Below are 27856 nucleotides of genomic sequence, written 5' to 3'. Positions count from 1 at the left end.
GTTATTGATGCCCAAGGGGGATTCATTAGCTTTCACGCAGAGAACAACATTATCAACAACAACAGATATTTTAAAAAGCAAGATGTAATGGGTGAAAGGAACAAAAACCACAAGCTTACGATCAATCACACGTTTTACTCTGGGATCATTAGAGGAGCTGTGGCAAAAGAGCTCTGCAAATCAATTTATTTTGAAAGGCACACTAAAGATTGGCTTTCACACTGCCAATTTTTTCCCCTTATGCTGTTTTTTCCCCATTATAAGGTCTGTATTGAAGGAAATGACAGTAAAAGAAAATATGGAGTTTTACCTTTTCCAGTTTGGACAGAGCTAAAGAGTAGTGGTCTTTGACTTTAAACTGCATGAAGCGCATGTTGGCCGGGTGCGTGAGCTCTGTGATGATGCTCAAACCTGGGAACAGCCTGACAGGGGTGGAAACGAGAAGGACACACAGAGAGAGATATTAAAATTTGAAGCTAGTGTGTGAGATTGAAGAACAAGTTTGGGCAAAGCAGACCTGAACAGTGTTTGGACGTTGACGATGGTCTTTGCATCAGCCATATAGTCCTCCTCAGCAATCATGGAACTCTCCTTGTCAACCACCACCATGGTGTCGGCAAAAGTGATCCCACATCGCAGCAGACTGTCCAGACTGTGGAAAGAGAAGGAACGACGATTAAAAAGCTAAAAATAAGAATAAAGAAATAAAGAAACAAGCAGATTTGGGTTGTCTTACTTGTCGATAGAGCCCACTGTATAGAACACCATGGGGAACCAGCAGATTGCCTCCAGGAAGTCTGCTTCGGGTCTAAACCAATCAAAACACAAATAGACTTGAGAGTCCCACCGGTAGAGATTTATACACACAATGATAAAGAGCTAACGTTCCCACAGTGACAGACCCCTCCTCACTCAGTCTTGAAAAATAAGGCACAACCAAACAGCCTGCAGATAAAGCTGAAAATAACAGCACTACACAGGAGTGACTCAGCTTTTTATTGCCTTTTTATTGGATTCCACTCTCATTTGGCCAACTGCGCTTGTGTACCAGCCACAAAACACGACACAGGATTGTGGAGAGCATTGTCCTGAAAGCATTCAGCGTTCCACAAATCATGTTCGCCGTGACCAGTTTTTCTCCTCCACTTGCTATTTACAGAGGGACTCATTCTGCCATCCTCTGCAACCTGTATATGAGACGCAGCTCACCACCATGCTGACTTTGAAGCCTGAGTTTCCAATAACAGCCAATGCATCACACGAAATAATAGAGATGTTGCGCTCACATGCTCTCCAGCAGGAGCACAATAGGGTTGAGCTCCTTCCTCGGTCGGTAGTAGGCCCGCAGCGGCACAATGAAGTTGTACAGACCATTCCCCGCACTCTCCGCAGAGACAATAATCAGCTTGTTTTTGAAGCCGTAGGAGCGGGCATCCTCGAAAGGGATGTGGTGACAAGCCTAGAAAAGAGCAGTGATGGAGGATGATGGCTATGTCAGCGTAGAAAATAGAGAGAGCAAGCCATTTAAATTTCATACCTTGTCTAAGCGCAGGCAGCAGAAAGGCATCTTTTCTTGCAGGAGGTGGCACAGTGCAGGCGAGCTGCCGATGTATGGCGAGTTAAGCGGGTATCCCTTCACCCACCTGCAGCACAAGCCCACATTTATCTCTGAACTTACCCACTTCCACATGTTCCCACATTAAATCACTCTACTCACTCGCAGTGTTGACCCCACCAGTGGGCTCTCTCATCTTTGTCACTGTCCTCCTTGCCTTCTTCTCCTCCTTCGTCCTCGGACTGGTCTCCCAGAAGGTCAAAGGTGGGGTTGTTGACGCCGTCGACTAGCTCCAGGACAGGGGCGATGCTGTGTCGCCTCTCCTCTGTGGAGTCTCCCATGGCGGGAAGAGCCAAGGTGTTGGCACCCCCGGTCTCTGTTCTGGAGCTGCTTCTGCTTCCTCTCCCACTGCCAGGTCCTGCGCTTCCTGCATCCTGGCCTTCTGGACTGCTGTCACTGGAGTCCTGCAAGTCGATGGCAACTGTGCCTAAAACACACACACACAGAGGATCTAAGCATGGATTCAGGTGTAGATCAGCAGTTTTCCTCATTGTCCACTAGGTGGTGTGTTTGTAAAACCACAGTTTTCTGGCATTATTGCTCTTGTCAAGTGTGATTTACTCCATAATAAAATAGATGGTAATTCCTCTTCAAATGCTATGAATGTTTGTTTTAATCTCTTGGATAAATTTCAAATTTGAGAGTGCATAATTCTGGCAGCTGTGACTGAGCTACTCTCTAAGACAGTTTAATAACAGGTTTGCATTTTTGACCAACACAGAAACTGCAAGCAGAAGGTCAGTGTGTAAATGTTACACAGTCTTTGTGCGGCGCCCATCTGACTGACCCATGCTGGCGATGATACTGTGGACTGGCAGGCGGGTGAGTCCATGGTAGATGCTTTGGTGCACTCCCCTGGCATTTCCTCCTGTGCCACCCCACGACGGCTCCCTTTGGCCCCTGACAAATGCTGAGTTCTCCTCTTTGGAGATATTGATGTAAAAGCAAGTGTCAGAGGCTCCCATGATGTGGCACGGACCAGGGTTTAACAGGATATTGGTTGTGTCCAGCCTACGTACTCCGATTAAGCACACCCCATACCTGCAGCCAAACAGACAAGATCAGCTCTGAATTGTGCAACGTCATGTGCTTTAAAAGCTTTTGCAGATCATTGCTTACTTTTTGTGAGCGTGAAAGGAGGCAAAAGTGAAACTCTTCCCCTGGTATTCCCCAAAGAATTTGCTCTCTTCCAGACGGATGTGATGCACCTCATTGGCCGAGCACCGTCGGTAGGTGCGGTGCCATTGGTCCGCCGAGCATGCACCGCCCTCCCTGCGAGGAAACATTTGGCCATGTGGGGAAAGACTGACCTTTAAAACATGTTACACAAAACATCCAGCTCTTCCATCAAGGCTGAGGAGGTAACATCTTATATCTCTGTCAGAGCCGCTGATCAAGAGCACAGCGATGCACGCATGGACACCCAGGCTGTCTGAACAATAGGTCCCAGATGAACACATTCGCACAGTTAGGAGGACAGCAGTTTACACAGGGGGATACGGCTTAAGACGCGGAGGCTAAAGAGGTGATAACAGGAAGCAGGGGTGTGGGGGCAGTGTGAATGTGGGAGGCTTGCAACAAAGACCGTATTACATAAAAAAGTGTTATAGCAAATTTACAGTTTACAGGAACTAAGTGCAAGGCAGCGGAGGAGGAGGACAAATCCTCGTCATGTCGCATTGTCGCAAATGGCATCACATCCAGATATAGATGCAAACTTATGAAACACCCTGCTTTCGCATGTTGAACCATTTTGCTGAACTGTTAAATGTTTTCTGCCTTTTTGCAATTGAAAAATATGTTTATTGCACTCACTTGTGTGAGCAACATTTGAATAAGCTTTAAATAAGAAGCTGCTGGTGTAATGTGTTAGCTATTTATCTGACATTTTTCATTTAATTCATTAGTTCGTGTTTTTGTTTTGAAAGAAATGCTAAAAACATATAGCCTAGCCACAAATCTGCACATATTTAATGGTGTTACAGCTAATTGAAATATTTGAACACAACATCTGTGAAAATTCGCAATTAAAAAAAAATATTTGTACCCCACTCAAGTGTAGCGTTTCCCCTTGAGATGATCGATATAATTGTGGTAATTTTGCCTCTGCACACCACCATGATGGATTCCTAATGAAACAATCAAGATGTGATTGAAGTCCAGATTTTTAGCTTTAATTCAAAGGGCTTTTGCAAAACAAAATGCAACACTGTTCAGTATTTACAGCCATTTTTATACACCTGCATACAATTTCAGATGCTCAAAATTAATTAATTGGACAACTGCATGCTTTTCAGGTATTTTGCATTAAAACTGAAGGCAAAAAGACCTACAAACAAGCAGCAACTGAAGGTGGCTGCAGTAAAGGTCTAGCAGAGCATCTCAAAGGGTGAAACAGCATTTGGTGATATCCAGGGGTTTTAGAGTCTTTGACTGCAAAGGATTTTCACCCAAACATTAAAAAAGCCTTATATCTAAAATATGTCATTTTGTCCAATTAATTTTGAGCCTTGGAAAAATGGAAAATTCCTAAAAAATCCAGATGTTTGTAAAATGTCTTGAATTAAAGCTGACAGCTTGTACGGAGGCAAAACTATGAAAAACTTAAGAGCAAAAACATTCCACTTCATGCGTAACCATGTAAACAAACACTGTTTCATACCTCACGTTTCCCTTGCAAACAATGGAAGTTAGCGCTATCTGCAGCACAGTATGCAAACTGTGGAAGTTGACAGAGAATTTGGGATAACCTTGAGCACAAACGTGGGAAAAGAAAACTCTACCTGTTGAGGGCTTGAAAGGCTCCTACACGTTGCTTGAAGGCCTCTTGGTGCGCCGTTCTTGAAAAATAAAGATGAGTGACAGTGAAGAGACGCGACGCAGCCGAGTTTGACTGCTTACTGCATTTTTGAATTTCGAGACTGCAACAGCGTACTGTGGGCAGTTAAATCGAAAGAACGATAGGAAGAGAGAAAACAAGTGAACTCACTGTCCTCTAGAGGAGTGGATCAATAGAGTGATGAGAGTTGAGGTACCAGGGCACACACAGTTTAAAGCCAGCATGGCATACTTAAACTCTTCTTCACATACCACATGGTCTGTAAGCACAAAAAAGAGAACAGGGACAAAGGATGCATCTGCAAATCGCATTGTTATTTTTAAAAGTTGATCTTCTTCTTTTGCCTGCTCCATCTGACCCTATCGCTTTCTTCTGTCATCTCCTTTGTGGTCTTCCTCTTTTCCTCCAGCTTGGCAGCTTCACATTCATCATCATCTATTCAGTATGTCATCTATCCCTCCTCTGCACATGCCCTAACCATCTTCTCCTCCATCTTCTACCAGCATGTAACATAGCAGCAAAACACTCAGTGACGCCTCGTGCCTGGTGGACAAGGGTATTATCTGCTTGGAAGATAAAAGTGATTGCTCACAACAGCTTCTTTTATTGATTTGCAGTGACCCTTACCTCCAAATGTGGACCACAACAGCACAAACTCTCACTTCAGGAGTCAAAGGTTGAACTTTTTCCTTTAATTGGTCAAATGTCTATAAATCGATGGATCCGGGTCAAAGATTAATAATCAGACCAACGTATTAAATAGGAATATTTTCATTTGAATTATGCAGTTTTTCTTAATTAACCTTTTTCCCACCACATGTGCACACAGTCCAAACCCAGTGCTTGGAAAATATGTTTTGTTTATCCAACTAACACTTCAAAACTCAACGATATTCATCAGACAATTACATGAAACACAAACAACACATTTAGGCATTTAAGGAGCTGCAAGCAGCAACTTTGCGGCATTTTTTCTTTGCATGCAACACATTCATTCAAATTATTATTAATTTTTTGCTAACCAGAAATAGTTTAGTTTGATGTTCATTTAATTATCTGCTCAAAACACTAAAAAAGAACATTTAAATAAATATGGAAGCTACTCAGGAGTTTCACTGAACTTTGTGCTAAATAAATATTCCCAAAGAAAACTGTTGGTTTTATTTACTTTACCTCTCCTTTAAACACGCAAAATGTAGCGTGCATTTTACATATTAGACTGTTATTGTGGCTCTATCCTTAACATTAAAGGACACGAGCGCACAATCAAATGTCACTATCTCACATTGGAATATGTCTAAATGTCACCTGACGTTTGTCACCGTCCCCGTTGACTTAGATGGGATCAATTTTATGTCGCTGCTCGGTTTTTTCTGTTTGTTTTGGGGGTTTTTTGGGTGGGGGTGAGACCTGGCAACAGGCCGGTGATTCAGTGTCAACCCCACTGAGCCACCTTCCACTCACGTCATTGAGCACTTAACGTAGTGCTGCCTGGGTGCCAAGCGAGCCAAACTGAGCAAACGCAGATGACGGTGCCTCGTTTACCTGTTGCTGCTCAGCATCCTCTTTGAAAGAAAAACCAACAGAGCGATTAATGTTTTTTGTAAGCCAATCAGAGCATCCATTTCTCCTGCTGTGTAATTCTTGATTGCATTATCGACAGTGGTGAGCACACGGGCATGTTAAGGTCCTAAAGTACAATTTGTGCACTGTATCATTGAATAACCGGTGAGAAATGTCAGATCCCGACTCAACTCAGCCGCTACTGTGAGAAACAGGAGGCCAGCTATGATGTAAACGCAGCTTGTGATAAAGTAGCAGACTTTGTGTTTGTGTGTATGTGTGTGCCAGAGGCTGAGCAGGTGAGAGACGTAACAATTGAAACTGCTGATTGTGAATATTCTGCTAGAGAAGTAGTGTTCTTTCGGCTCAACACATCATGATGCAGCTCACAAACAAACACACTGTAGGATCTTGCTATTCTGCCTGTGAAGTCCTTTCAAAGCAGAAGGTTTTATAGAGCAACAAGCATCTGAAGCCTCCTGAGCACAAAGACAAAAACACTGATGTTGTTTCTACAGAGGAACAGTATTCATTATTGTTAGACATGCATTCCTCCCTCTTTCTCTCTCTGAGTCTCTCACACACACACATTTCCCCAGCTCCCAGTGCACGGACGTGGTTGCCATGCATCAAACTGAATCTTATTTTTCCAATATTTAATTTCCAGTGTCCTTCTCGCACCTTTCCTCAACACCGCCCCTTCGCTTCCAGTTTTCTACCCTCAAGCACGGCCCTCCTTGCTGCCCTCTCTCCTTCAGGTACCTAGACCCAGACCAGGAGTGAAACCAATTACTGACACTAGAACACCGCACATGCACAAACACACATAAGGACACACTTTTTGCTTCCTGTCATGCTGACTTTGAAGGTCTTGGTTTTCTATTACAGAGAGGCATTAAAGGTGTAATCCTGTTTGTGCAAATGTGCATATCTGTATGTAAATGTGGCTATTGGCTCTCCCTGCAAGAGTGCAATTACAACCTGACCACAGGTCGGCCGGCGAAGCTAATTAAATCAGTCGGCCTTTATTGCTTGTACAAGTCAGCTGCTATCAACACCATGCGGCTACAATAAGTTGTGCTAATTAGGGAAACTGGTTATTGTCATTAAAAACAAAAACCTGGACAGTCTGGATCCAATTTTTTATTATTATTATTCAGATACCTCAGGGGTTTCCTGGCCTGCTCCAGCATCATACCCACAGATCTATAATGAACCTTGAGCTGTTTTTAATTCACTTTTGCAAATCAAATTAAATCTTGTATCTCTTGCTCATTAATGCCTCCCACACTATTGCTTAGTGAGTCTATTCTAAGTAGTGTCAAAACAGAGCATCTGTACTTACAGTAATGCGCATGTGACAGCATGCTATTTGCTCTCTGAGTCTATCTACCAGGCCTTGAGGATTCGAGGACGTTAAACTGGATTTATTTTGAAGAGCCGTACCTTGTATACGGCTAAAGTCCTACTCAGAACTCAAGAATTTTGTATTCAGCACTAAATATTTGATACAATACTCACATCACCCAGTGCTAAATCAATACTTTGAAATGATTAAGGAGGATTTTTAAACTGGATTTATGTGAAATAACACTTCAAAGCAAGTCATAGATTTTACAGCAGCTAAACTCTCAGCACGGGAACGGGAGATTCACACTGCTTAGCTCATGAATTTATCTTTTTGCTTATAAAAAAGGCCAACAAGGTCTGCCTGTGCCAGTGTGGAGTTGAACCTGCGCTGCAGGAGAATTGCCTGTGGTAAGAGCTCTTCTGCCAGGTTAGCTTAACAGCAGACCTCATCAAATGAAGGGGATTTTCTTTGCCAAGGTAGCAAAGTAAAACATTAATCATTGATAGAGACAGCTGGGATGAGGGCGGTAAGCTAGAATTGAGTCTGACTTTCTCCAGGGCTGTAGGCAGAGAGATGTGTGAGATAGGAAAGGGTGAGCTAGCGACCGAGTGAGATAGAAACAGTGGGAGAGAGAATGAGAGAGAGAGTTTGGGTCCTCTTCTTTCACTCACAGATGATTGACTGGCGTCTTCTGTTGAGCCGGAGAAGAAGGGAAGCTCTCCAAAAGGCAATGTAAAAACTCACAGAAACCCTCAGAAGGCTTAAAGCCAAGCTGTGCCAATCTGTCCGGCACTTCTTTAGAGCAGGAAAGGACAGAGAGCTCTGCTGCTGCTGCAGCCCGCTGATAGAAAAAGGATCCAGATTTAGCACGACAGTTGTTGACGCACACTCGAAAATTGTGGTGAACTTTCCAAAATGAGCATAATGTTCTCTGCGGAAGCAAAGTAAAAATGCTTACCTAATCGTCTGTCTTTTTAGACAGCTACGCATCATCACCGGTGACAAAGCAATTCCAGTCACATTATTGGGCAAAATCAACTGTCAAATTGGACCAAGAGAACACACACAGACGATGAATATAAAAAAAAACCTGAACACTTGAACCCCACAGCGAGGGGGCGTGAGGTGGTGGTGAGCGGAATGACAGTGCCAGCATCCACAGAGCGTGAGGGGTCTCTGAATAGCTACCATATGCTATGACCTCGGGGTGACGGTGGCTCAGGAAGTAAAGCAGGTCATGTACTAACTGGAAGGTCGGTGGTTTAATCCCTAACTGCTCCCAGTCTGCAAGCCAAAGTAAAAATAAACAGTGTGTGTGACTGAGACGTGTTGTATAAAGTGCTTTGAGTACTCAATTAGAGTAAGAAAAGCTCTTTATCAGAAGCAGTCCATTTGCCTTTACCAGACATCAACCCGTGGGAGATGTTTTAGACGTCCACTAAATGAGGGAATACCATTTTGGAAGAATGCTCTTTCATCCATTAGAGCTCTAGAGAGACTTGTAGAGTCAATGCCATCAGGTACCATTTCATTATTTCCTGCATCCTGGTGTGATCAAATAATAGTAGCTGCATTCAAATGACCAATAATTTGATTTCACACTCACTGCCCACCTGCAAATTTGACATGGAACTTGTTCTCTGGCTTGAGAATCTGGACGTAAAGGGGGCAGTTTGGAGCGAAGTCTTTCACCGCCCATGCTCGAAGGATGGTCTGGTGATCCTGAGAAAATTAGAAACAGAGAGTAGTGAGATAAATGGAGTGGCAGAGAGAGAGAGCGTGAGAGTGCAACAGAGGGAGAAAAAGAGAAAGAAACCCATCATTAGCTCGGCTATAATAATCCCCTTAAAGCACTGATTGCATGCAGCAACTGAATGGTCCGTGCAACATCTCAGAGTAATAAAATACTGACATTTTATGACAGGCTGTGGCAAGAGCATGGAGAGAGGGAGCTCAAGAAGACTAGCCCTGAGAGAAATTTTGAAAAGTCAGTGAAAGGAAAAACAGGAGTTTAAAGCTGCGCGAGGCTGCACTCTGACACAGCGGCGCTCTGAGCTAAAAGGTTATCTTGCTAGAATTTAGTAACAAGGAAAAAACTCAAAGTAGCCGTGGCTGACAGGCACGTCAGTTTGCGGGTACTAACAACAAACCAAAGAAATGGCTAAACTGAAATTTCAACTTCACGGATCAGTTGGGTGAAAAATAAGGGCATCGTCGCTGCATGTTAATGGAAGAATAACTTCCGTGTCAAATCTCGTTGCTCTCCAGTAAAAACTTGTTGTTGTTTTTCACGGAAATGTAAAAATGTCAGCCTCGTGATGCATGAAAAGGTGTGCTAACAATTAGCAGACCTTGAAAAGTCCAAATGAGAGAGTCATGCTCGATTGCCTGAACGCTGATATTTTAAAAATGAGATAGTGATATTATTCTAGTAATACACCAGCTTACAAGATATGAATATTAAAGAGTTGCTCTGTAATGTCAAGCACGTTTTTCTCTTATTCTCAGTTTTAGTTCTTTTGCACTGCAATTAACATGTTAGGGGAAATAATCAAGCTAGAAATGAATGCCAAGTCATAAAAAGCTGCTACCAAAGAAAACTGCTATTTTGCTAAGTCTGGTTATACTGATGTTTTGCAGTGTGAAGAGTTGTGGCAATACAGGAAAGTGGGGAGGCACGTACAGCAGCAATGCGGTCCACTTCAAACCGGTTACTGAGGATAAAGCAGGCCTCAGCATCGTCCATCCTGGAGGGAGTTAGTACAGCATGTAGCATTGGGAGTGCCGGAGAGAGAGGGAGAGAGAGAGGGGGAGAGAGAGAGAATTGGGGAAGCCATGAAACACAGGAAGGAGGGTGTTGTCATGTTATTGAGCGAGAGGATAAAAGAGGAAAAAAGTGGGACAATAGAACAACAAATGTACCAATGTGTCTTTCAAGCCCACGCCATTTAAAGATGAGATAGCAGGAGGCGAGGAGACGGGGAGATTAAACAAACAGGCTTGTGCTCCTTTTTCTTTTCTTTCTCTGTGAAGCTAGCCTAGGGTGCTGCGTCTGTATTATCAAAAGCCAGGGGCCAAACAATATGCAATATGACTCAAACCGCAATCACAGCTGCTACTTAAAGGCTTGAAGGTGCTACAGGTATTAATTGCGAGTTCGAGCTTGCAGACGCGAGGGCCTTTCATTTCGAGGTGTCTAAACTCAGGTCTGTTGTGGATTTCTGTTTTTCAAGGCTGGATTGATGTGATGATAATAATAGTTTACTTCAGACTCAGCGACTCACTTGGCCCTCATCAGGTCTTGGTCTTTGAGGGCAGATCCTTGCAGATAGATGACTCTCTGGGCCCACAGGGGGACATGAAGGATCCTCCTAACTTGGACATCCATCTCCGCGGGGCAAAGGATCACCACATAGTAGTCCTACACACACAAACACATGGGAACGGGTGTTAACCTACATTATAACCTATATTTAGGTAACACTACCTGAGGAAATGCTGTCAAGCTTGCCATTGAATTGGAATTTAATTAGTTATAAATGTTTTAATGAATGAAATCCAAATTTCCAAGTACGCAAAAAAATGAAAATACATCAAATTAATTAGATCACAGCTACACTAACCACTGCATAATATATATACTGTTACATTATTGGATCCTCTTATCAAAGGAGGCAAATTAATGAAGTTGGCCTATTTAAAACTATGGAAAATGCATCTTGACGCATGCTCAATCAGCCAGGTAAGTAAATCCCTAAAAGTTGATTCAGTTCATCTGGACGTAATGTTTTTAGTTTGAGAAATGTTTTCATGGCTCATCTAAGTCTTCAGTCTCAGCTGACTGCAAGTTTCCCCGACCTTATAAACAGAACATTTGCATAGTAATTGAAACTAACACCACTGAAGGAACAATGGGCTGTGAGGTTGTTTCTCCCACTGAAAACACTATGTCCAGATGAACAGGATCAACCTTTGGGGATATGGAACTGTTTTTCCTACTTTTGTGCTAAACTGTTCAGATTTCCTTATATAGTACATCTAGAGAGTATTCACAGAGTTTCACTTGTTCCCTATTTTATACCTTAACCAACCTGGTGGATCTTGAGAGGTTCAGCAAAGAAGATCGAGAGAAACTCCCCAAAGTAGCGGCGCCCGTGAATACTTTTTGGTACATGTTATTTTTTGTTGTTGTTGTTGTTTTTTACATTTTGCAATAAGTTCAAGCAATTTCTTTTCACTTTGTCATTGTGGAGTATTGTGTGTAAATTTGTATGGTCACCTTAGTGTGGCGAGGTGAGCTAGAAGCACTGCTTCCAGGGCAGAAAAAGCCATTAAGAATAAAGTGGACAGGTGCAAAAACTGCTTATCTCAAACAACAAAAGTGTGAATAACGCAAAGCCACCCTGGTAGAGTCCTAGATTTAGCCCCAAAACTATAGATGATATTTAGAGAGATATTTTATTCCCTTTAAACCCCACCTGTGGAGCAGACCAATCAAAATAACCCCCAAAGAAACAAATAAATATGCACACATTCATTCAAATGAATAAGATAGCGGTTTAATTTTTCCTACTGAAAAGTTCATTCTCTGCCTTAAACTCAGTCGACCTGGCACCTGGAGAGGATCATTACAGACAACAAATGTGCACACACAAGAGCCCCCAACCTCCCCCTTGTCCTACTTAAAACCATTTGGAGAGACCTGTAGCCGGGGGTGAGCGAAGAACTCATTGAGGAAGTCCATGAGGAGGTCGATCTTGAGACAGCTGACACACAGAACCACGTGTTTCTCCGTCTGTGCCCTGTAGCGGCTGTAGTTTCCTCCAGACTTCTGTCGTTCCATCCACAGAAAGGCCAGCTGCTCAAACTGCATTGAGAAAAACATCCATCACATTCAACAGATGGAAACTGGATTAAGTTAGCCTGGATACAGGGAGGAGCCAGGTGGTACATGAAAAGAAAACAATGCCTTGTACTATATAGTGTTTCCATGTGATTAGGGAGAGTGTTTGAGGGGAATTAAGACAGGTGGAAGTTAGTTCAGCATAGCGAATGAATGGAACATGATAGCGGATATTAGCATGGGAAGGCAGGGCATGGAAATAACAGTAGGCTTAAAGAGAGCTCCACAGAGAGACTTTTTTGTTGTTTTTTTTGTCTGAGCTCTGGAAAGTTGTGCGAATAAATGGGTAGTTTGAGGTTTTAACAGATGTAAGAGTGATCTACTTTCTTGCAGATTTCCACAGCAAAATAACAAGCTATTTTACACCTGACACTTCATTCAGTCTGAGGGGAGAAAAGGAGCATTTATTATCCCGTTTGTTCCCCCGGTGATTCCAGCAGGTCCAGAAAGAACTATCATGATGCAATTTTGTCTCACTCCATGTAAGCAGTTCTCCACAAAATCATGGTTGATACTGTTGTTGGTCTGAACACACATATTTTCATGATTTTTAAGTTTATCAGCCACAGTCACAATGAATCTCCGATGTTTCTGGCCATACACCTACATCTATCAGATTTCAATGGGCATATTTCATTAGTGTGCAGTTTTTCTCTATGAACTAATCATTTTGGCCCAGATAAATGTGATCACCTTTATGTTGAGATAATGTCGGCTTATTAAAGGGTAAAAGCATCATCCAGCTACAACAAATGTGTTTTATTTTGTCCTCTTTTAGACTCTATTACAAAAGTATAGTGATTTTTCTTCACGCTGGGCAATTTGAATTTTAAACAAGAGAATTGGATTAAATTTCAGACTTCTTATTTTAATGGTATTTACAATAATGATTCTTTTGAGGCTCAAAATTGCACAAAATGTCTTGGCAAGAGAGGTGGATTTGTTGTGTGTTGGGGACAGTTACAGGAAAAATCAACAGAGGAACCAATAAGAACCAGAGCGATGGCTGAATCCTGATGTGCTCTGCGGCTCTCCTGTGCAACCTGGAGTCTGGTCATGGCAGGATCAGAGTCAGACAGAAGGACACACTCACACTCGCAGAGTGAGTGGGGGTGGAGTTGCGTTTGTGGAGAGAGGGCAAAGGGGTGGGCCAGTTTCTAAATGTCAAAGGTATTTATGGATGAAAGATAGAGTGAGGGGCCGAAGAGGATGACATGATAACCACGTCAGTAATCAACAGCATGCAAGTGCAAATTTCCCCAAAGTTGTCTTTATGGTCATGATTTGTGAAGTTATTTGCAACCATGGAGCCCTTGCTCGTGGAAACAAAACAACACAGATAAATAATAAAAATAGTGAGATCATGCTTGTGTAGGATGCAGTCCTACACCTACAGTACAGTGTGTGTCTGCTTATTTGATGCCACCAAAAACAGAGAAAAAAAGTTAGCAACAATTTGTAGCGTCATCACTTGTGTAGCAGTAGTGAGAGCGTGAGAGATTTCCTGCCCACAAAAACCTCCTAACTGCAGGTACAGTATATACACAGTGGAAATTTATCATATTTTCGCCTTCGAGTCTTTCGGGAGACAAACAGCTAGTGCAGCTTCCTCAGGGATAAAAGCTTTACACAAATATGAGAGACAACTGTTAGGATACAGAGGGACAAGTGCATTTGTCAGGGTGTTTTTATCAGTCGCTGTACAAATAGTGTGTTTGTGTGAGTGTGTGTTGGTAAACGGTTGCTCCAATTCTCTGTCATGAGGTTCCCTCAGCGGAGCAGTTAAATGACAGGAGAGGGATTTGGGGAATTGAGTGAGTATGGAAGACACTCTTGTTGCTCTCTGAATAAAAATAGTCTTGCAAATCTATGTAGGCTGCAGTGAGTCATCACATTATTGTGTGATGGGGGGGAAACACAAAAAATATTAGTGTTAAGTAGGAAGACTTTATGTGTTGTGTACCAAGAAAAATGTTAACTTATTTCTGATGAGTTTTAGACACATCTGTGGCTAGTTTATCTCTTATTTTTTACCTCACTACAAACTGAAGGAGAGCTCGAAGCTGTTGGTCGCTTGAAAAAAAAATTGATGGAGATGGACGAAATGATTTTTGCCGCCGCTGCTTTTATTTAAATTAATCTGAGTGCTGTTTAAACTTGCTCTGCACTCAAACTTTAGCGCTTTCACTTCTCACCTGGATGGGGAGCACAATGAGGGCCACAAAGATCATGATGACCACCAGGAGCTGCGAGGGCCAGATCTGTGGGGTGACATCGCCGAACCCCACTGTGGAGAAGGTGACCACGCAGAAATAGAGCGAGTCGAACAGGGTCAGGTTGTTGCCCGCTCGCTCGAGGTGTTGAATGCCGCAAATGCTGATGAGAGAATAAGAAAAAGGAGCGGGCATCGTTGAGATAGAGACTTCACACCTAAGCCATAGGCACCTGCTTCACTCGGCGAGGTATGGGCGCTCGTGGAGGGGCAATATCCACAGATAACTGTTTTTCGCGCCTGTGCCTATATGTGTGACTTTGAATGTGTGGAAATGGGAGTGAATGCACGCCCGAGTGCATTTATCGAACATGGTATACTTTAAAATGAATAGGTGTGCGACTCCTGGCTGGGCATAATATCATAATTTTTAAGGGACAGATGAGTCAAGAGGCAAATGTCAAACCCGGAAATGGTCGGAGATACTGTGTGAATGAACTTCTGGATTAGCTCAGGCTTTCACACCAGCAAGCTGCCACATCCTCCAGTGCACTGAAGAAATTGCCAGTTGTCATCTCAGAGCTCTATCTCACTCTTACAGTTACCAATTACCTTTCTGCTCTCTGCCTTTCGCTCTCTTAGCTCCAGTGGCTGCATTTTTCATTCTCCTCTCGCTCTCTCTCTCTCTCTTTTTTTTTGCCTTTGCATGTATCACACTAATGGTCGTCAATCTCGCCCTCTTTTCCTTTCTCACTCCATCCATGGCCGCGACACCGTTCACTTCCCACTCAACCTCTATCTAATGTCCTTTTTTTGCCTGTGTTTTTTTGGCCCCGGCTCTCAGTGTAATGTCAGCAGTAAGGGTACGCACCACGTAAACATGAGACAGACCAGTGTGCTGATAAGTATCACCACCTGGTTAAACATGGCTGAGTGCGTCCGCTGGATCGCCCTGTGGAGATCGTTCTGCAGAGAGATGGTGAGACAGATAGGAGTCAATGTATGCAAATGACAACAAGCTAAGTGCTGCATTGTGCAAGTGTAAAACGAGGATGAAATGTAGCTGATGGACAGCAGGACAACTTTAAATGAAAAAAAAAAGCAGGAATATTGAAATGCACTAAAAATGAGATAGGCATTGCCAATTGCTGGAATATAAAAAGCAGCAGGAGAGGGAGGTTACCAAATAATGTGAAGCAGCCTTAGTTAGCTGGATGTCATTGGACTGACTGAGGGAGGGAATGTTAAGTGCCTCAGGAAATAAAATCCATGTTATTATTATAAAGGTTTTCTGACTGATTTACCTTTGTAGGAGAGTGTTTAAGATAAAACTGGTGAGCTGAAATGGGAAACAGAGGGGGGCAATTGCATGCCAACAAAATAGCATAATAGAGATGCTGAGATGAAAAAAAATGGACAGGGACATTGCGCTCCACTTACTATCATGTTCTCCAAAGCATGCTTGGCCAGCCAGCAATTTAAAAAGACAGGGATGAAGAGATTTCTGAAGGATGGCAAAATCACCTGTCGAGAGAAAAAGAAATGCTTAGGCTTACTTAGCTCTTATCGCTCTGTTTTCATATGTTACACAATCATGGTCTCTGGCAGTAAAGGGGGTTCTGTGCATCTTGGGATATCCTCACGGTTTCAGGTACTGGATAGTGATGTGTGATTTTTTTTTCATAGGTGGGTGGGACTACAGTGCTTGAAGCCCAAAACAAATGGCTGCCTGCAGAGACTCCCCGTGTCGTCAGTGCTCAGTAATGCGTATCCTTCCACTTACAGTGATCATGAAGGGAACAGCGCTGATCATCTCCAGAATGAAAGGGACACGTAGTACCTGCTCCCAAACGTTGCCCTGGAAACACAAACCACACACAGGGGTCAGGAAACTCCATTGTCTTGGCGACCTTAGGAGATTAACACATAACAGGCCCAGTTACCACAAAGTGCAGGGGAACAAATTGATGAGCTTTTGCACCATACAATAAATCGGGGTGTGTGTTAGGGTTGTATGACTGTCTTTTGAGGAAGGAAGCAGCATTACTCAGTTTCCACTAAGCCTTTCTGCTCAATTAAGATGTCAGCCATAGCTGTTTTTATGTCTCTCCCGCCTGCATATGGCTGACCTGAATCTGACTAGTGTAGGTGGACAGGCATAGGCTATGTCCACAAGAATCAGTCAGCTCTAAATGCTAAGGTCTCTAGCCTCCAGAGCAATCTGCAGAGAGAGCGCCTTATAAGCTTATAGTTTCAGATCCAGACACACATTGATGAATTGCCTTCCCTCTGCCTGGAGAAGGGCGGTCCTCCCCAAAAGTGCTTCAAATGTGTCCATAACAGGACAATGCTGAGGAAGCCTCAAGGAGCTCTGAGGTTCTTTCCAAATGCAAGAGCAAAGGAGCAGCATCAAAGGAGAACAAAAAAATGTCAATTTATTAGAGTGTACCTAGAAAATCTGCTTTTGGTTCTCTAAAAGAGATTCCTGTTTCAGGGACTACCCTAAACAGCAATGACATAAAAAAAAAAAAAAAAAAAACTAGAGTGGTGGTGAAAAAGACTTCTCCTTCGATAGGTCACATTAACTCACCAGAAATGACTACAACCCAGAATTTGACACAAACAAACAACTGAGCAGGAGATGAGGTTTGCTGCTTCCAGCTGGTGATTCTTGGTTTGTTTTATACCTGCAGATGTCAGACAGTGGCAGGGTACATCCGTGCACGTTTCCAAGGTGAGAGTTGTGCCAATTAATGCATGTTGCACAACAGCAGTAATTGAATTAATTACTCATTGCTCAATTATACCATAAATGGAAACTACTCAATCTACCAGCAAAACAGGTATAGCATTAGTTCAAGCAGGGTATGACGTCACTGAGGAGGTAGATCAGGTGGTCTACTAATTGGAAGGTTGGTGGTTTGATCTGCTCACAATGCATTCATAAGAGTGTGAATTTCAGTAGTAGTAGTAGTAGTAGTAGCATAGAAAACAGTTCATTTACCATATCATTTTCTACATCCGGGGAATATCTCATAGAGGGTGCCACGCCATAGTTGCTGTTCATCTGAAAGCCACTTTGCAACCCACCTCAAATCACAGATCCTCCTTTCGTGTTGCTTCTGACTGTGACTATGTGACTGTGACTTTTAGCAAATGGACATTGACTACATGGAGTTTTTTGCCCCCACCTTAGCATTTAGGGGCAGCAGGAAAGCTCCCAAAGCAGAGCTGTGGCACCCAAATAAAATTACAGCAGGTGTAAATAATATTCATTTGAGGACATTTTATCAATTGAGATAATCTTGTTTAATCCACTAAAGAGATTTTAGGTGCCAAAGAAGGTCACAGTTTGTAAGCTTCAGCTTCTTTTTTTAAAAATTAATGTAAAAATGATCTATGGTTGAAAGACAGAATACCATCACTTCAACTTTAATAGCACAGCAGAAATGTCCAGTGGACAGTCACCACCATCAAGCATCAGAAATCCATCCAAATCCCCCACATACACCACCACAAACAGGCTGGCCAATGGGGTCGTGTGAGTGGCTCACCTTGTAGCTGAGATACACGAGTAACATAGTTTCCGAAAAGCTGATGAAAGCCACAAGCACCTGCAAAAACAGAGAGCGAGAGAGAGAGTAATGTGGAGAAACAGACAGAGGGAGAGCAGACACAGAAATTAGGAGTCGCAGAGATGGGGAGCGTGGGTGGAATCAGTGGGTGTGCTGATGTTTGAGCTTCAGAAGGAACAGGTTTAAGTGAAGCAAGAGACAGCCTGGTGTCTGATGTACATTTATATGTATGTGTGGGTAACCACATTGTAACTGTAAATATATGTCAAGTAAGAATGAGCTGAAATAATGTGACCTAAATTGAATTGGCAATAAGCCGTTAAAGCATACGCAGATATTTTGACTTCTGTGCATTCGTGCATGCAGAAGTGATCAGACACAAAAATGGAGGCCTTGTTTACATAGGAATGTTACAGATGTATCTAACCTGCAGTGCCCACAGCGGTAGAGGTCTGTCAACCCAGATGATCAGCTTCCTGCAGAGGTGGGAAAAAAAGGGAAGAATGCAAAGTGGAGGAGACAGATGTCACAAAGAAAGAGAAAAAAAAACAGGCAGACAATGTTAAAATTACACTAGACTAATTAAACTGTGCTGATAATACTGTATAATCATCATAACTGGATAATTATCATATTGTATGAGGTTAAAGGAAAGTAACCCCCCACTCCCCCAGAGGAAAAAAAAAGAACCTGGGCTTAAGGCTGCTTGGCACGATGCTACAAGTCTACTGCCTGGAGCAGGAGGTGGCCCATCCCTTTCCTGAGCTCACTGAGTCAGGCTCCTTATTCATTTGGCGCCAGAGCTTAGCCAATGTCATCAGCCACCAATTAGATCAATAGGTCCCTGAGCAGGAGACAGGGCAAGGCCCCAGGTCCAAACACACCTCCTGGATTCTCTCTCTGCTCCTGTATATTAGATACTCTGTCTTCACTAGATCACTGTTGATTAGGCTGCACAGGCACTGCGTGCATATTATGTTGGCAGGTAATCCATACAGCTGAATCGTGATAAACGAAGGTGGATCAGTAATGTTTAATATCAACATTGTGGATTGCATCAGTTAAGCAAAGTCGCATTGATTGCATTATACAACATTTCCGGCCGGAGAGCTGGTGTCGTGGATCAAAGTATCCCAGGATGGTTTCATGGTCCTATTCTGCAGGCTAAAGCCATCACTCCTAATTAAAGCCTTGCATGCTTACCAGTCAAACTCACTCCATGGACGGGATGACGTGTTTTGTTTGGTGCAGTTAACTCCGCTCACACTGCAGGGGGTAAAACCACATGAACAGCATGAATAAGACGTCTTCATCCCAGCAGCTTTCATCAAAACTGGACTGAGCCACTAAACGGTTCAGTTTCCAGACTTGTTTTTCTCTTCCTCCATAAAGTTACGGGATACTTTATACACACACACATACACACTGCTGTCCCCTCTATTGACTTGTTGCTTTTGCTCCTGCTATCAGAGAACCTTCTTTTACCCAGTTGAGCCATCGTTCACGCCATATTGCTCACCAGTCCTGTCTTTGCTCTTGCGGGTTGTCCAGCAGGACTCGGACGATGTAGAGGAGGCAGCTCAGCACTTTTAGAGAAAAGTTGAACATTCGCACTCGCAGACCTGCAGTTCGAAAAAGAAATAGCCAGCGAGTCAAAGACAACACCAATACGGCAGAATTTATGAAGATACAATTTATTCAATGCTATCAATATCCTTGATGCATGATTTAAAAATGTGACACCGAATAAAGCTCTGCAGGATTCTTTTAAGCAGTGCAGTGCTCTTTGAATCTGTTATGATTAAAGCTTCAATGAAGACATGACACAAATTCTTAAGAAATAAATCCTCTGGGCAACTAGGGGTATTTCATATACCACTAATTATCACTACCAGAAAGCTTGAAAGTCCTTCTGAAAGTTGATTCATCTCATCTTTTCAATGTGCATTTCTGGCTAGGACTAACAATGCTTGGCCTAATGTAGCTGAAGTGCACGCGTGTAGTATATTGCCTAACTAGTAAACAACCCCTTGATAATTCACAATAAGCCAATTACCTCCCCCCCAAAAAGCAACTTGTGTATTCAGTAGAAATGTAGAAATATTAATATTACTGTACACCATCCTTGTAAATGAGCACACTGATAATCAAACCCGCTACACAGACTTTTAAGCAGGCACAGAGAGTGGACAAGTTGAATAACTGGTGATGAAATGCAGAGCAAGAATGGCAGCACACCACACATTAAAACGAAACACGTGTTCAGCTGAACAAGTGGTTTAAAAAAGAAGACAGCAGACAAGAAATTCACTCAACCAGGGAAAGCGTGATCCCGAACACGGGCAACTTACTGGATCTTTGGTTTTTGATGAAGAACAGCTTGAGGCGCTCCTTAAAAGTGTTCTCGTTCACATAAAACTCCACCTGCACCCTAAGAGAGGTGATGGAGAGATGGGCAGAGTCAGTAATAGGCAAATGGAGATAACGACGGTACAAGAGAACCCAGAGGAAAAGTACTAGGAAACTGCTTCAGGTGACTGAGGAAATAAAATAGCTGGAGTCAAGTCATGAGACAGATGAGAGGAAGCGAGTGAAGTGCTATGAGATAAAACAGGGTAAAGGTGATGAAGAAAAGCAACACAATTGAACAAATTCGACATAGAAAGGGTGATAATGATTATGTGACCACGGAAAAGTATGTAAATAAGATGCTGTGGACTGCTGCATTAAAGACTAATGGGTTTTGGAGGAAATGGTGTTCCTGCTTGTCCGCCTGCCCATAGGCCCAGACAGCTGCAGTCACTCTCGTTATCTCCACTGATTAAATATAGAGCAACAAATTACTTCCCTCTGATGTTTCTGCTGAACATGGGAGACCATAATTACTGCTCTTTCTCCCTTTTCATTCTGGCACCCTCCTGTTAGAGGGGCCCGCACGCACACACATTACTGTACACACATGGCCCTGAAACACACACCTGCAACTGGGTCATTAGTATTATTAGACCATTCATGTGGCCATCTGACATGGATTCTTGTGGAGAGATATGATGAAGAGCCACTCTTCAGACACCTCTTACATGTGTACAGACACATAATCAGGCACTGTCACACATAGACTGTATTTCCTGTCTGACCACCTCGGGGGAGAATTCTCAGTAGCTCCCCTTTCATCCTATGGAGGGAAGAGTGGATGACTCAGGTCGAGGATAAAAACGCCAGGCCCGGCACGCCGGTGGTCTCACACAACACAGGCAGATGAAAGAGAGGCAGAACAACTGTGGTCTATTCTCCCGTCTGCAGGAAGAGGAAGAGGTGACGGCATTGGTGGCGGTGGTTGAAGAGGTTGTGGGGGAGCCTTCCCGGGGTTCCAGAGTGACGTTATACCACCATGAGGTGCACACAAATCAAGATAAAACTACACACCTTCCCAGCAAAGGGGGGGGGGGGGGGGGGGGCTTGTTGGGGTGGGGTGTAATTGTCGTCTCTGTTACTATGGCAACGCAGAATTCAGTGTCTTTTTCCTTGCCTCTCTTATGAGCACATGTGAGCAAACACACACTTGTGGAAAGTGTTCAGCCACCGGAGCTGATGGCCCCGCTGCAACTTGTCGACGGTTCCCTGCGCTCTGAGCAGATTGCTGACAATAATGCTTTCACACACATGATGAAAAACACACAAAAATAATAGAAATCCAGATGAGCACGGGCTCGCGAAAGCCCAGAGATGTGCAACGGCACCGTATTGTTTGCAATATGGATACTGTCGCCCCCTGTGGAGTCAAACTCCGTGTAGTTAGTTAATTAAACTTTAGTCAACAGTTAGTTTTACTGTTGAAAAAACCAAAAAAAACCAAAAAACAGTTAGTTTTACAAATTATAACATGTTTACTCTTCGTTAGTAATGTTACAATTTACGATATTATGTAGTGAGAGTTCAACACTGTGTATTTTTTAATGATTACAATGCTATTGTAGTTTTCTAGTAAAGGTTTTACTGTATTATAAGTGTATCCTGTCTAACTCCTCAAAGGTGGACACTTGGGCACGGCACTGTTGGCATCGTATTTCAATTTACTGGGTCCACTTGAGCATCAAAGTCTTTTTCCTAAACCACAGACAAGTTGTTTTAGTTTGTAAATCTAAATGGTGAGTGAAAATGAAACTAATTAGTATGTAAAAAAAAAAAAAAGTACATTAACTGCTATCTAGAATTTTTGGATGTAGACTGCTGCCTCCACCCATTAGCCAACTTACATTCTCTTTAAAACTCTGGGAGGTGCGTGTCGTCATGATAAAAAGTACCCTAGCTCCACATTTTGGACAAAAATGAAAGAACCAATCTCGATAAAAATATGTAACCAGTTTTCAGAGTATATTATTTTTTTTGTCCTGTGATTGGCACTGACTGGAAAAACAATCCAAAGCTCAGCAAGTAACTAATAATTATTTAAGAAATGCAAATTTATATTTAAAAATCTATTATAAAGTGTAATTAAAGTGTAATTAACATAACATATTCCACATTATTAACAATGGCTACTATAAAGTGTTAGACTGGATAATTCAGCTGTACATGTGTTTAGTGACAATAAAAGGCATTCTATTCTACAATAACCTTATTTGTGGTTAAAGTTTTATATCCAGTGTCAGGTCACATTACTGTGCACTTTGCCATCTTTTAAGGGTCACTTTTAGTATTTCCAGTCAGCTAGTGTTGGCAGGTCTGGTGGACCCACTGCATTTTCGTGTTAAATCAATACACCCCTTAACAACAATTTATGTAAAAAACAAACAAACAAACAAACAAAACTAACAGATGTTTATTTTATTAGTGGTTAATATTTGGAATTTGCCTCAGTTAGATAACATTTATGAATAAAAGTGCTGTTCTTTTTTTTTTTTGATAAAATGTTTTAGAAACTGAAAAAATAATCCTGACCTAACCATCCTAACAGGTAGGGAAAAAAACGTGTTGATCTTGAACAAGTATAATTAAAGGAAGGGTTCTTAGCCCTACTGAAATTTATTTCTTTGAAATAAATTAGAAGTGAATCATGTTCATGCCATATTACATATTAGTCCCAACAATGAATAAATGATAAATACTGATCGATAAGTAACAACTCAGGCAAAACTATTTATTTATTGTGTCCCACCACCAATTTGCAGCAGGGACAAAGCGTGACAAACTACAGATGGTTTCTGCAGACATACAGCAGGCCATGTAGAAGGAGGACAGAGTGTGGACAAAGGTACACGGAATCAGTGTAGTCCCGAAAACCACACGTGTAGTGTCAATGTGTGTGTATAAAGTCATTGAAAGAGTTTTATTTTATACGTTTGTCACAGGAAATGAGCCAAAAACAAGAAGTCTGAGGTTCAAAATGGTAATAAATTGTGTCATTTTTCCTTTTGGTAAACAATGAAAACAGGTTTACCGGAACTAAACATGAGACACGGGTTAATTAAAATTGGTCAAACAGCATCTAAGACACTTTCTGCATTGCTTTCATATTTCAAAAGTAACCTTTCTGATTATGTCTAAAGCTACACTATATTCTAGTAAACATCAGCTCCTCTTACATTCTTGAGTGGGGCTTCTTTTGAAAAGCTCCACTGTGCCAAGTTCCTGGTTATCATCCTCATAACAAAAAAGGTAAACACTCAAATTTTTACTTTCCCTTGAACTTATCTGGCCTTTTACAACCACATACATCTCAGGCTGCACTTTAAGATCTGACGGTGACAGTGTTTTGCTCTCCTGCGCCAAAACATTTTTATCGCCTGTTTGTTCTCATCTTAGGACAATTTAGGTGACATACGTTCTTAAATCCTGCCATCTGAGTATTTATTCATTCCAGAAAGTCCTCAAAGCCTCTTCATATTTTGTGAGACGAGAAGAGGATAATTTCAGAGGTCATTCTAGCCTTGATGTATTTCTCTAAGCAGAAGCTTTTCCACTTGAGTGTACAATAGAGGATGAAAAGTAAAGTGGAAATATAGCCCAATAAAGACTTGAGCCGTAGGATAGATTGAAAGTCGGGAACTTTAATCTAAGGGGAAGGTGGAGGAGAAAAACATATTAAAAACTCATAAAGAGCATTATTTCAAAACAAAAGACAAGCAATCACATCACGATGATACCCCTGGGCAATAGCCTCGTTCCCGCCCCAAGGCCTTCTAAAAAAGTGAAATGAAAATAAACAATTAGATAATTGTGGGGGAAAACTGGTTTGGCTCATGTTGTGCAGAAAATAACATATGTCACTGAACTGGGGAACAGCGAGATTCATCATGAGGGAGAAACTCCCATAGAGGTCCTCTCCTCTCACTCTCTGCTCTGACGCTCCTTCAATAACGTTGATTGATCAAGCTAATTATTTACAACCAGCGAAAATTATCTTTTGGAGTAAAACTAACAGCTTTAACAGCTGGAAACAAGAGCACGTGACTAAAGAAGCATTACAAAAACGAGCCTGGAGAGATTTCACATTTGCATGGACGTGTGTGACGGGGAGGCAGAGGGAGAGAGGGAGGACTGAAATACAGACAGATAAATGTAGTTAAACAGACGCAGACAGATGGACAGACAGACAGAAGGGGACATGCGGAGGAGGATCTCTGAGAAACACAGAGAGAGAGAGAGAGAGAGAGAAAGAGAGCTGAACCTCGTTCTCCTGCTGCTTCCACCCATGCCTGAGCTCCATAATGACACAGCATTGGCCGTCTAATGACACAGTGGAAGAGACTAAAGAAACCCAAATCTATGCGCACAAAGCAGCACAACATAGGCTCATTACGACCTCCACACTAAAACTCTGAAATAATAGTCATACCAGTGACAGAGAACAAGCAGGAAAATAAAGTAATCGAGGCAAAGATTCTATCAGGGAAATCAAAGCTTGTTATGTTTAATGAATGAAAAGATGATGCCTTTGGAAAATTAAGTCCAAAGAAAATATTAAAATGTGCTTTAATACACGAGAGGGGGAGTTTTTCATTGGAATACACATAAAAAAAATTACACTAGCTGCTTGCAATGAAAGTCAATAACATATAATGACATTTATACACTCGTCCGACACTTTATTAGGTACACCATGATAGTAACCGTTTGAACCTCCTTTTGTTTAAATTCTTCCCAGCACAGATTCAGCAAGATGCTGGAAACATTCATCAGATATTTATTCCCATATTGACATGTAGCACCACACAACTGCTGCACATCCATGATAGAATTTCCTGTTCTACTACCATACACTGTGCATTTACCCATTGCAACACATCCCAATGGTGGTCTGCTGGATTGAGCTCTGGTGACTGTAGAGGCTGTTACCAATTAGAGATGATTTCATGTTATACTGTTGGAATAACATGTAATAATGTGGTCATAATTCATTCAGACCTGAAAACGTTTTTCCAATTTTGAGGACCACTTTTGTGAATTGGAGCTTCGGTTTCCTGTTCTTAGCTGAAACCCTGGCACTGGGTGTGGTCTTATGCTGTTGTAGCCCATATGCTTCAGCGTGTGTGCATTCAGAGATGCTGCTCTGTATACTTTGGTTTTAAATTGTGTGTATTTGAGTTACGATTGCCTTTCTATCACCTCAAAGCTGTCTGGCTTTTCTCCTCTGATCTCTGGCAACAATAAGGTATTTTCACCCAGAGCATTGTACCTCGCAGGATATTATCTCTACTTTAGACTCATTCTGTAAATCCTAAAGATGGTTGTGTAGGAACTTCCCCATAAATCAGCAGTTTCTGAACTCTTTATAACAGCTCACCTGGCACCAAAAAACTTGCCAAATTCAAAGTTACTTAAATTGACTTTCTTTGAATATTAGCAGGCTGTCTTGAGCACGTTTATAGGCCTCAGTAGATTAAGATGTTGTCATGTGATTGGCTGATTATATAGTGTGTATAGAATGCACATCTACCTCATATAAAGTTAGTCTTACAGTAAAACATCGGACAGTATCAAGGATTGGAGTACTCTGCCAGGCATTTTAAAGAAGAAAAACTCCATTGCTGCATTTATTATCTGGATTTGGAATCCCCCAGACTGGAAGTTACTAGAATATTGGAAACATCACCAAGGCTACATGAAACAGCTGGAGAATAGACGAGCTGATGCTGCTACATTGCAAGCCCCAATCCGAGCAGCAGTGAGGAAACATCCACCTGCTGATGTGACTGACCAACGCTCGGCTGGAAAATCTGTTTGAAAACTCAAACAGGACGACAGCAACTATTTGCTCCTCTTGTCACATGCCAACATGCCCTGAGCAATGCATGTGGCAACTGTATGCTAGAGCTGCCTGTAGTGTATGTTTAGCTTTGGCTAATTTTAGTTGTTTGTTCAGTCCCTGCACAATGAAAAAAAGCCCTTTGTCAGAGATTCTGCTCATAATCCTTTACTGACAGAATTTCAAATAAGTAAGCAAATAATGTTTCCTTAAAATGACTGAAAACTAAGTGACACCAGGATAATAAGTAATACAGTGGATTGTGCTTCGGATTAAAAAAGACAGTATAGATTTCAGTTTTGCAATAATAAAGCTCTAAGAAATCCCCAGGAAGACTCCAGCCAGTTAGATATGTTAGTAGGATGAGGGTTAAAGCTGCACCTAAATATTAAAAAAGCCAAACATCCCAGCATCTCAACAAGCTGCTGAGTTTTGCAGAAGAGATTTGAAACCTCAAGAGTCCCATTTTCCTGCTTAAAAAAAGGTTAAATAAGTATAAAAAGGAAAGAGCTTTCCAGAACAATGAGAGCTCATGCTAGGATAACATGGGTTATCTCATGTTGTGGAGTCCCACCAGACTGAGAACAAGCTGTCATTAAAGCAATGGGTGGAAGGGTGGAAACTAGATATTCTGTAGTTCACAGACTTTTTTTTTTTTCCACAGTCAAATCTTTCCTCAAATTGTCAAGCTGATGTTCCAGCGATTATAATCAGTCTTATTATACCACATTTTTTCTCCCTACTGTAAGGACTATGGCTACCAGCGCACACGAGAGACCGTGAGTCACACCTTTTCACAGCAGACTCCAATCTGCGCATGAATTAAATGAGTAAATAATGATCATTTTCAATGGCAGTGATAATACTCCTGCTAAGTTAATAATTTTTATGTACACGAATGAATAAAAACCTTTTGTATTTTACAGGCCTGTAAGAGGAGAGAGCCCGTGGACACTTGTGCCAGTCGGTTTGAGTTAATCCAGCTTCGGCTGCTCCGTCCTCGTGTCACAGCAGGGATGCTCGGGTGTGTTATTGATGGCTCAGTTCTACTTAGTGGAGGTGCTGCTTTTATGCATGCTGCCGTAGTTAGTGGGATGCTAAAGAGAACCGAGCCATTGTTAATTCCACCTGTGCTTTCCCTACTGTGATAAGCCAAGATGTCTGCTGGGTAAAAGGTCAGTGATGGCTTTTCCCCCCTTTTTCTTTGGAACTGGGTTTTTCAATCCAGTCCAATTCAATTTAGCTTTACTGGCATAAGCATAATTCAGACACATGATGACTAAAAAAACCAAGTAAGCTGCTAAACTACAGGTGCACCTGTTGATTACTTTACCTGAACAACTCTCAGTAAAAACACTTTACAAAGGTTACAAGTTGTGCATCCATTCAGGCCACAGATGCATCCTTTAATTACACCTTTTTTCCCCCCATGAGGTATTTAATAAATACAGTTGCTTTACTTTGATCAGTCCAAATTGAGTCCATCAGATAAAACTACAGTGCTAAGCAAAGAGCAAATGATCGTCCTGGCAGAAAATTAATAGTCCTGA

At 42.1% G+C, this 27856-nt stretch overlaps 1 protein-coding gene across 2 annotated transcripts in view; it reads right to left on the bottom strand.

Moving 5' to 3' along the window:
* kcnt2b (potassium sodium-activated channel subfamily T member 2b) overlaps positions 1-27856 on the bottom strand; it is a 42189-nt gene that overhangs the window by 5415 nt on the left and 8918 nt on the right. For both annotated transcript variants that reach the window (XM_080300805.1, XM_080300806.1), the window contains exons 2-24: positions 20410-20489; positions 19578-19680; positions 19262-19324; positions 18486-18534; positions 18038-18097; positions 16267-16341; positions 15924-16007; positions 15355-15449; positions 14467-14647; positions 12071-12235; positions 10653-10789; positions 10052-10115; positions 8982-9090; positions 4605-4713; positions 4399-4455; positions 2735-2887; positions 2403-2656; positions 1718-2042; positions 1538-1643; positions 1287-1459; positions 737-808; positions 518-652; positions 311-422 (exon numbers count right to left, since the gene is read on the bottom strand). In XM_080300805.1, the coding sequence (XP_080156931.1) occupies positions 311-422; positions 518-652; positions 737-808; positions 1287-1459; positions 1538-1643; positions 1718-2042; positions 2403-2656; positions 2735-2887; positions 4399-4455; positions 4605-4713; positions 8982-9090; positions 10052-10115; positions 10653-10789; positions 12071-12235; positions 14467-14647; positions 15355-15449; positions 15924-16007; positions 16267-16341; positions 18038-18097; positions 18486-18534; positions 19262-19324; positions 19578-19680; positions 20410-20489 (2761 nt within the window). The remainder of the gene's footprint in view (positions 1-310; positions 423-517; positions 653-736; positions 809-1286; positions 1460-1537; positions 1644-1717; positions 2043-2402; positions 2657-2734; positions 2888-4398; positions 4456-4604; positions 4714-8981; positions 9091-10051; positions 10116-10652; positions 10790-12070; positions 12236-14466; positions 14648-15354; positions 15450-15923; positions 16008-16266; positions 16342-18037; positions 18098-18485; positions 18535-19261; positions 19325-19577; positions 19681-20409; positions 20490-27856) is intronic.

Source organism: Astatotilapia calliptera, chromosome 4 (assembly GCF_964374335.1).
Source record: "Astatotilapia calliptera chromosome 4, fAstCal68.1, whole genome shotgun sequence".
NCBI classification, from domain to species: domain Eukaryota; kingdom Metazoa; phylum Chordata; class Actinopteri; order Cichliformes; family Cichlidae; genus Astatotilapia; species Astatotilapia calliptera.
Note: the sequence above shows the minus strand (reverse complement) of the source record. Positions and strands in the feature narration are given on the sequence as shown.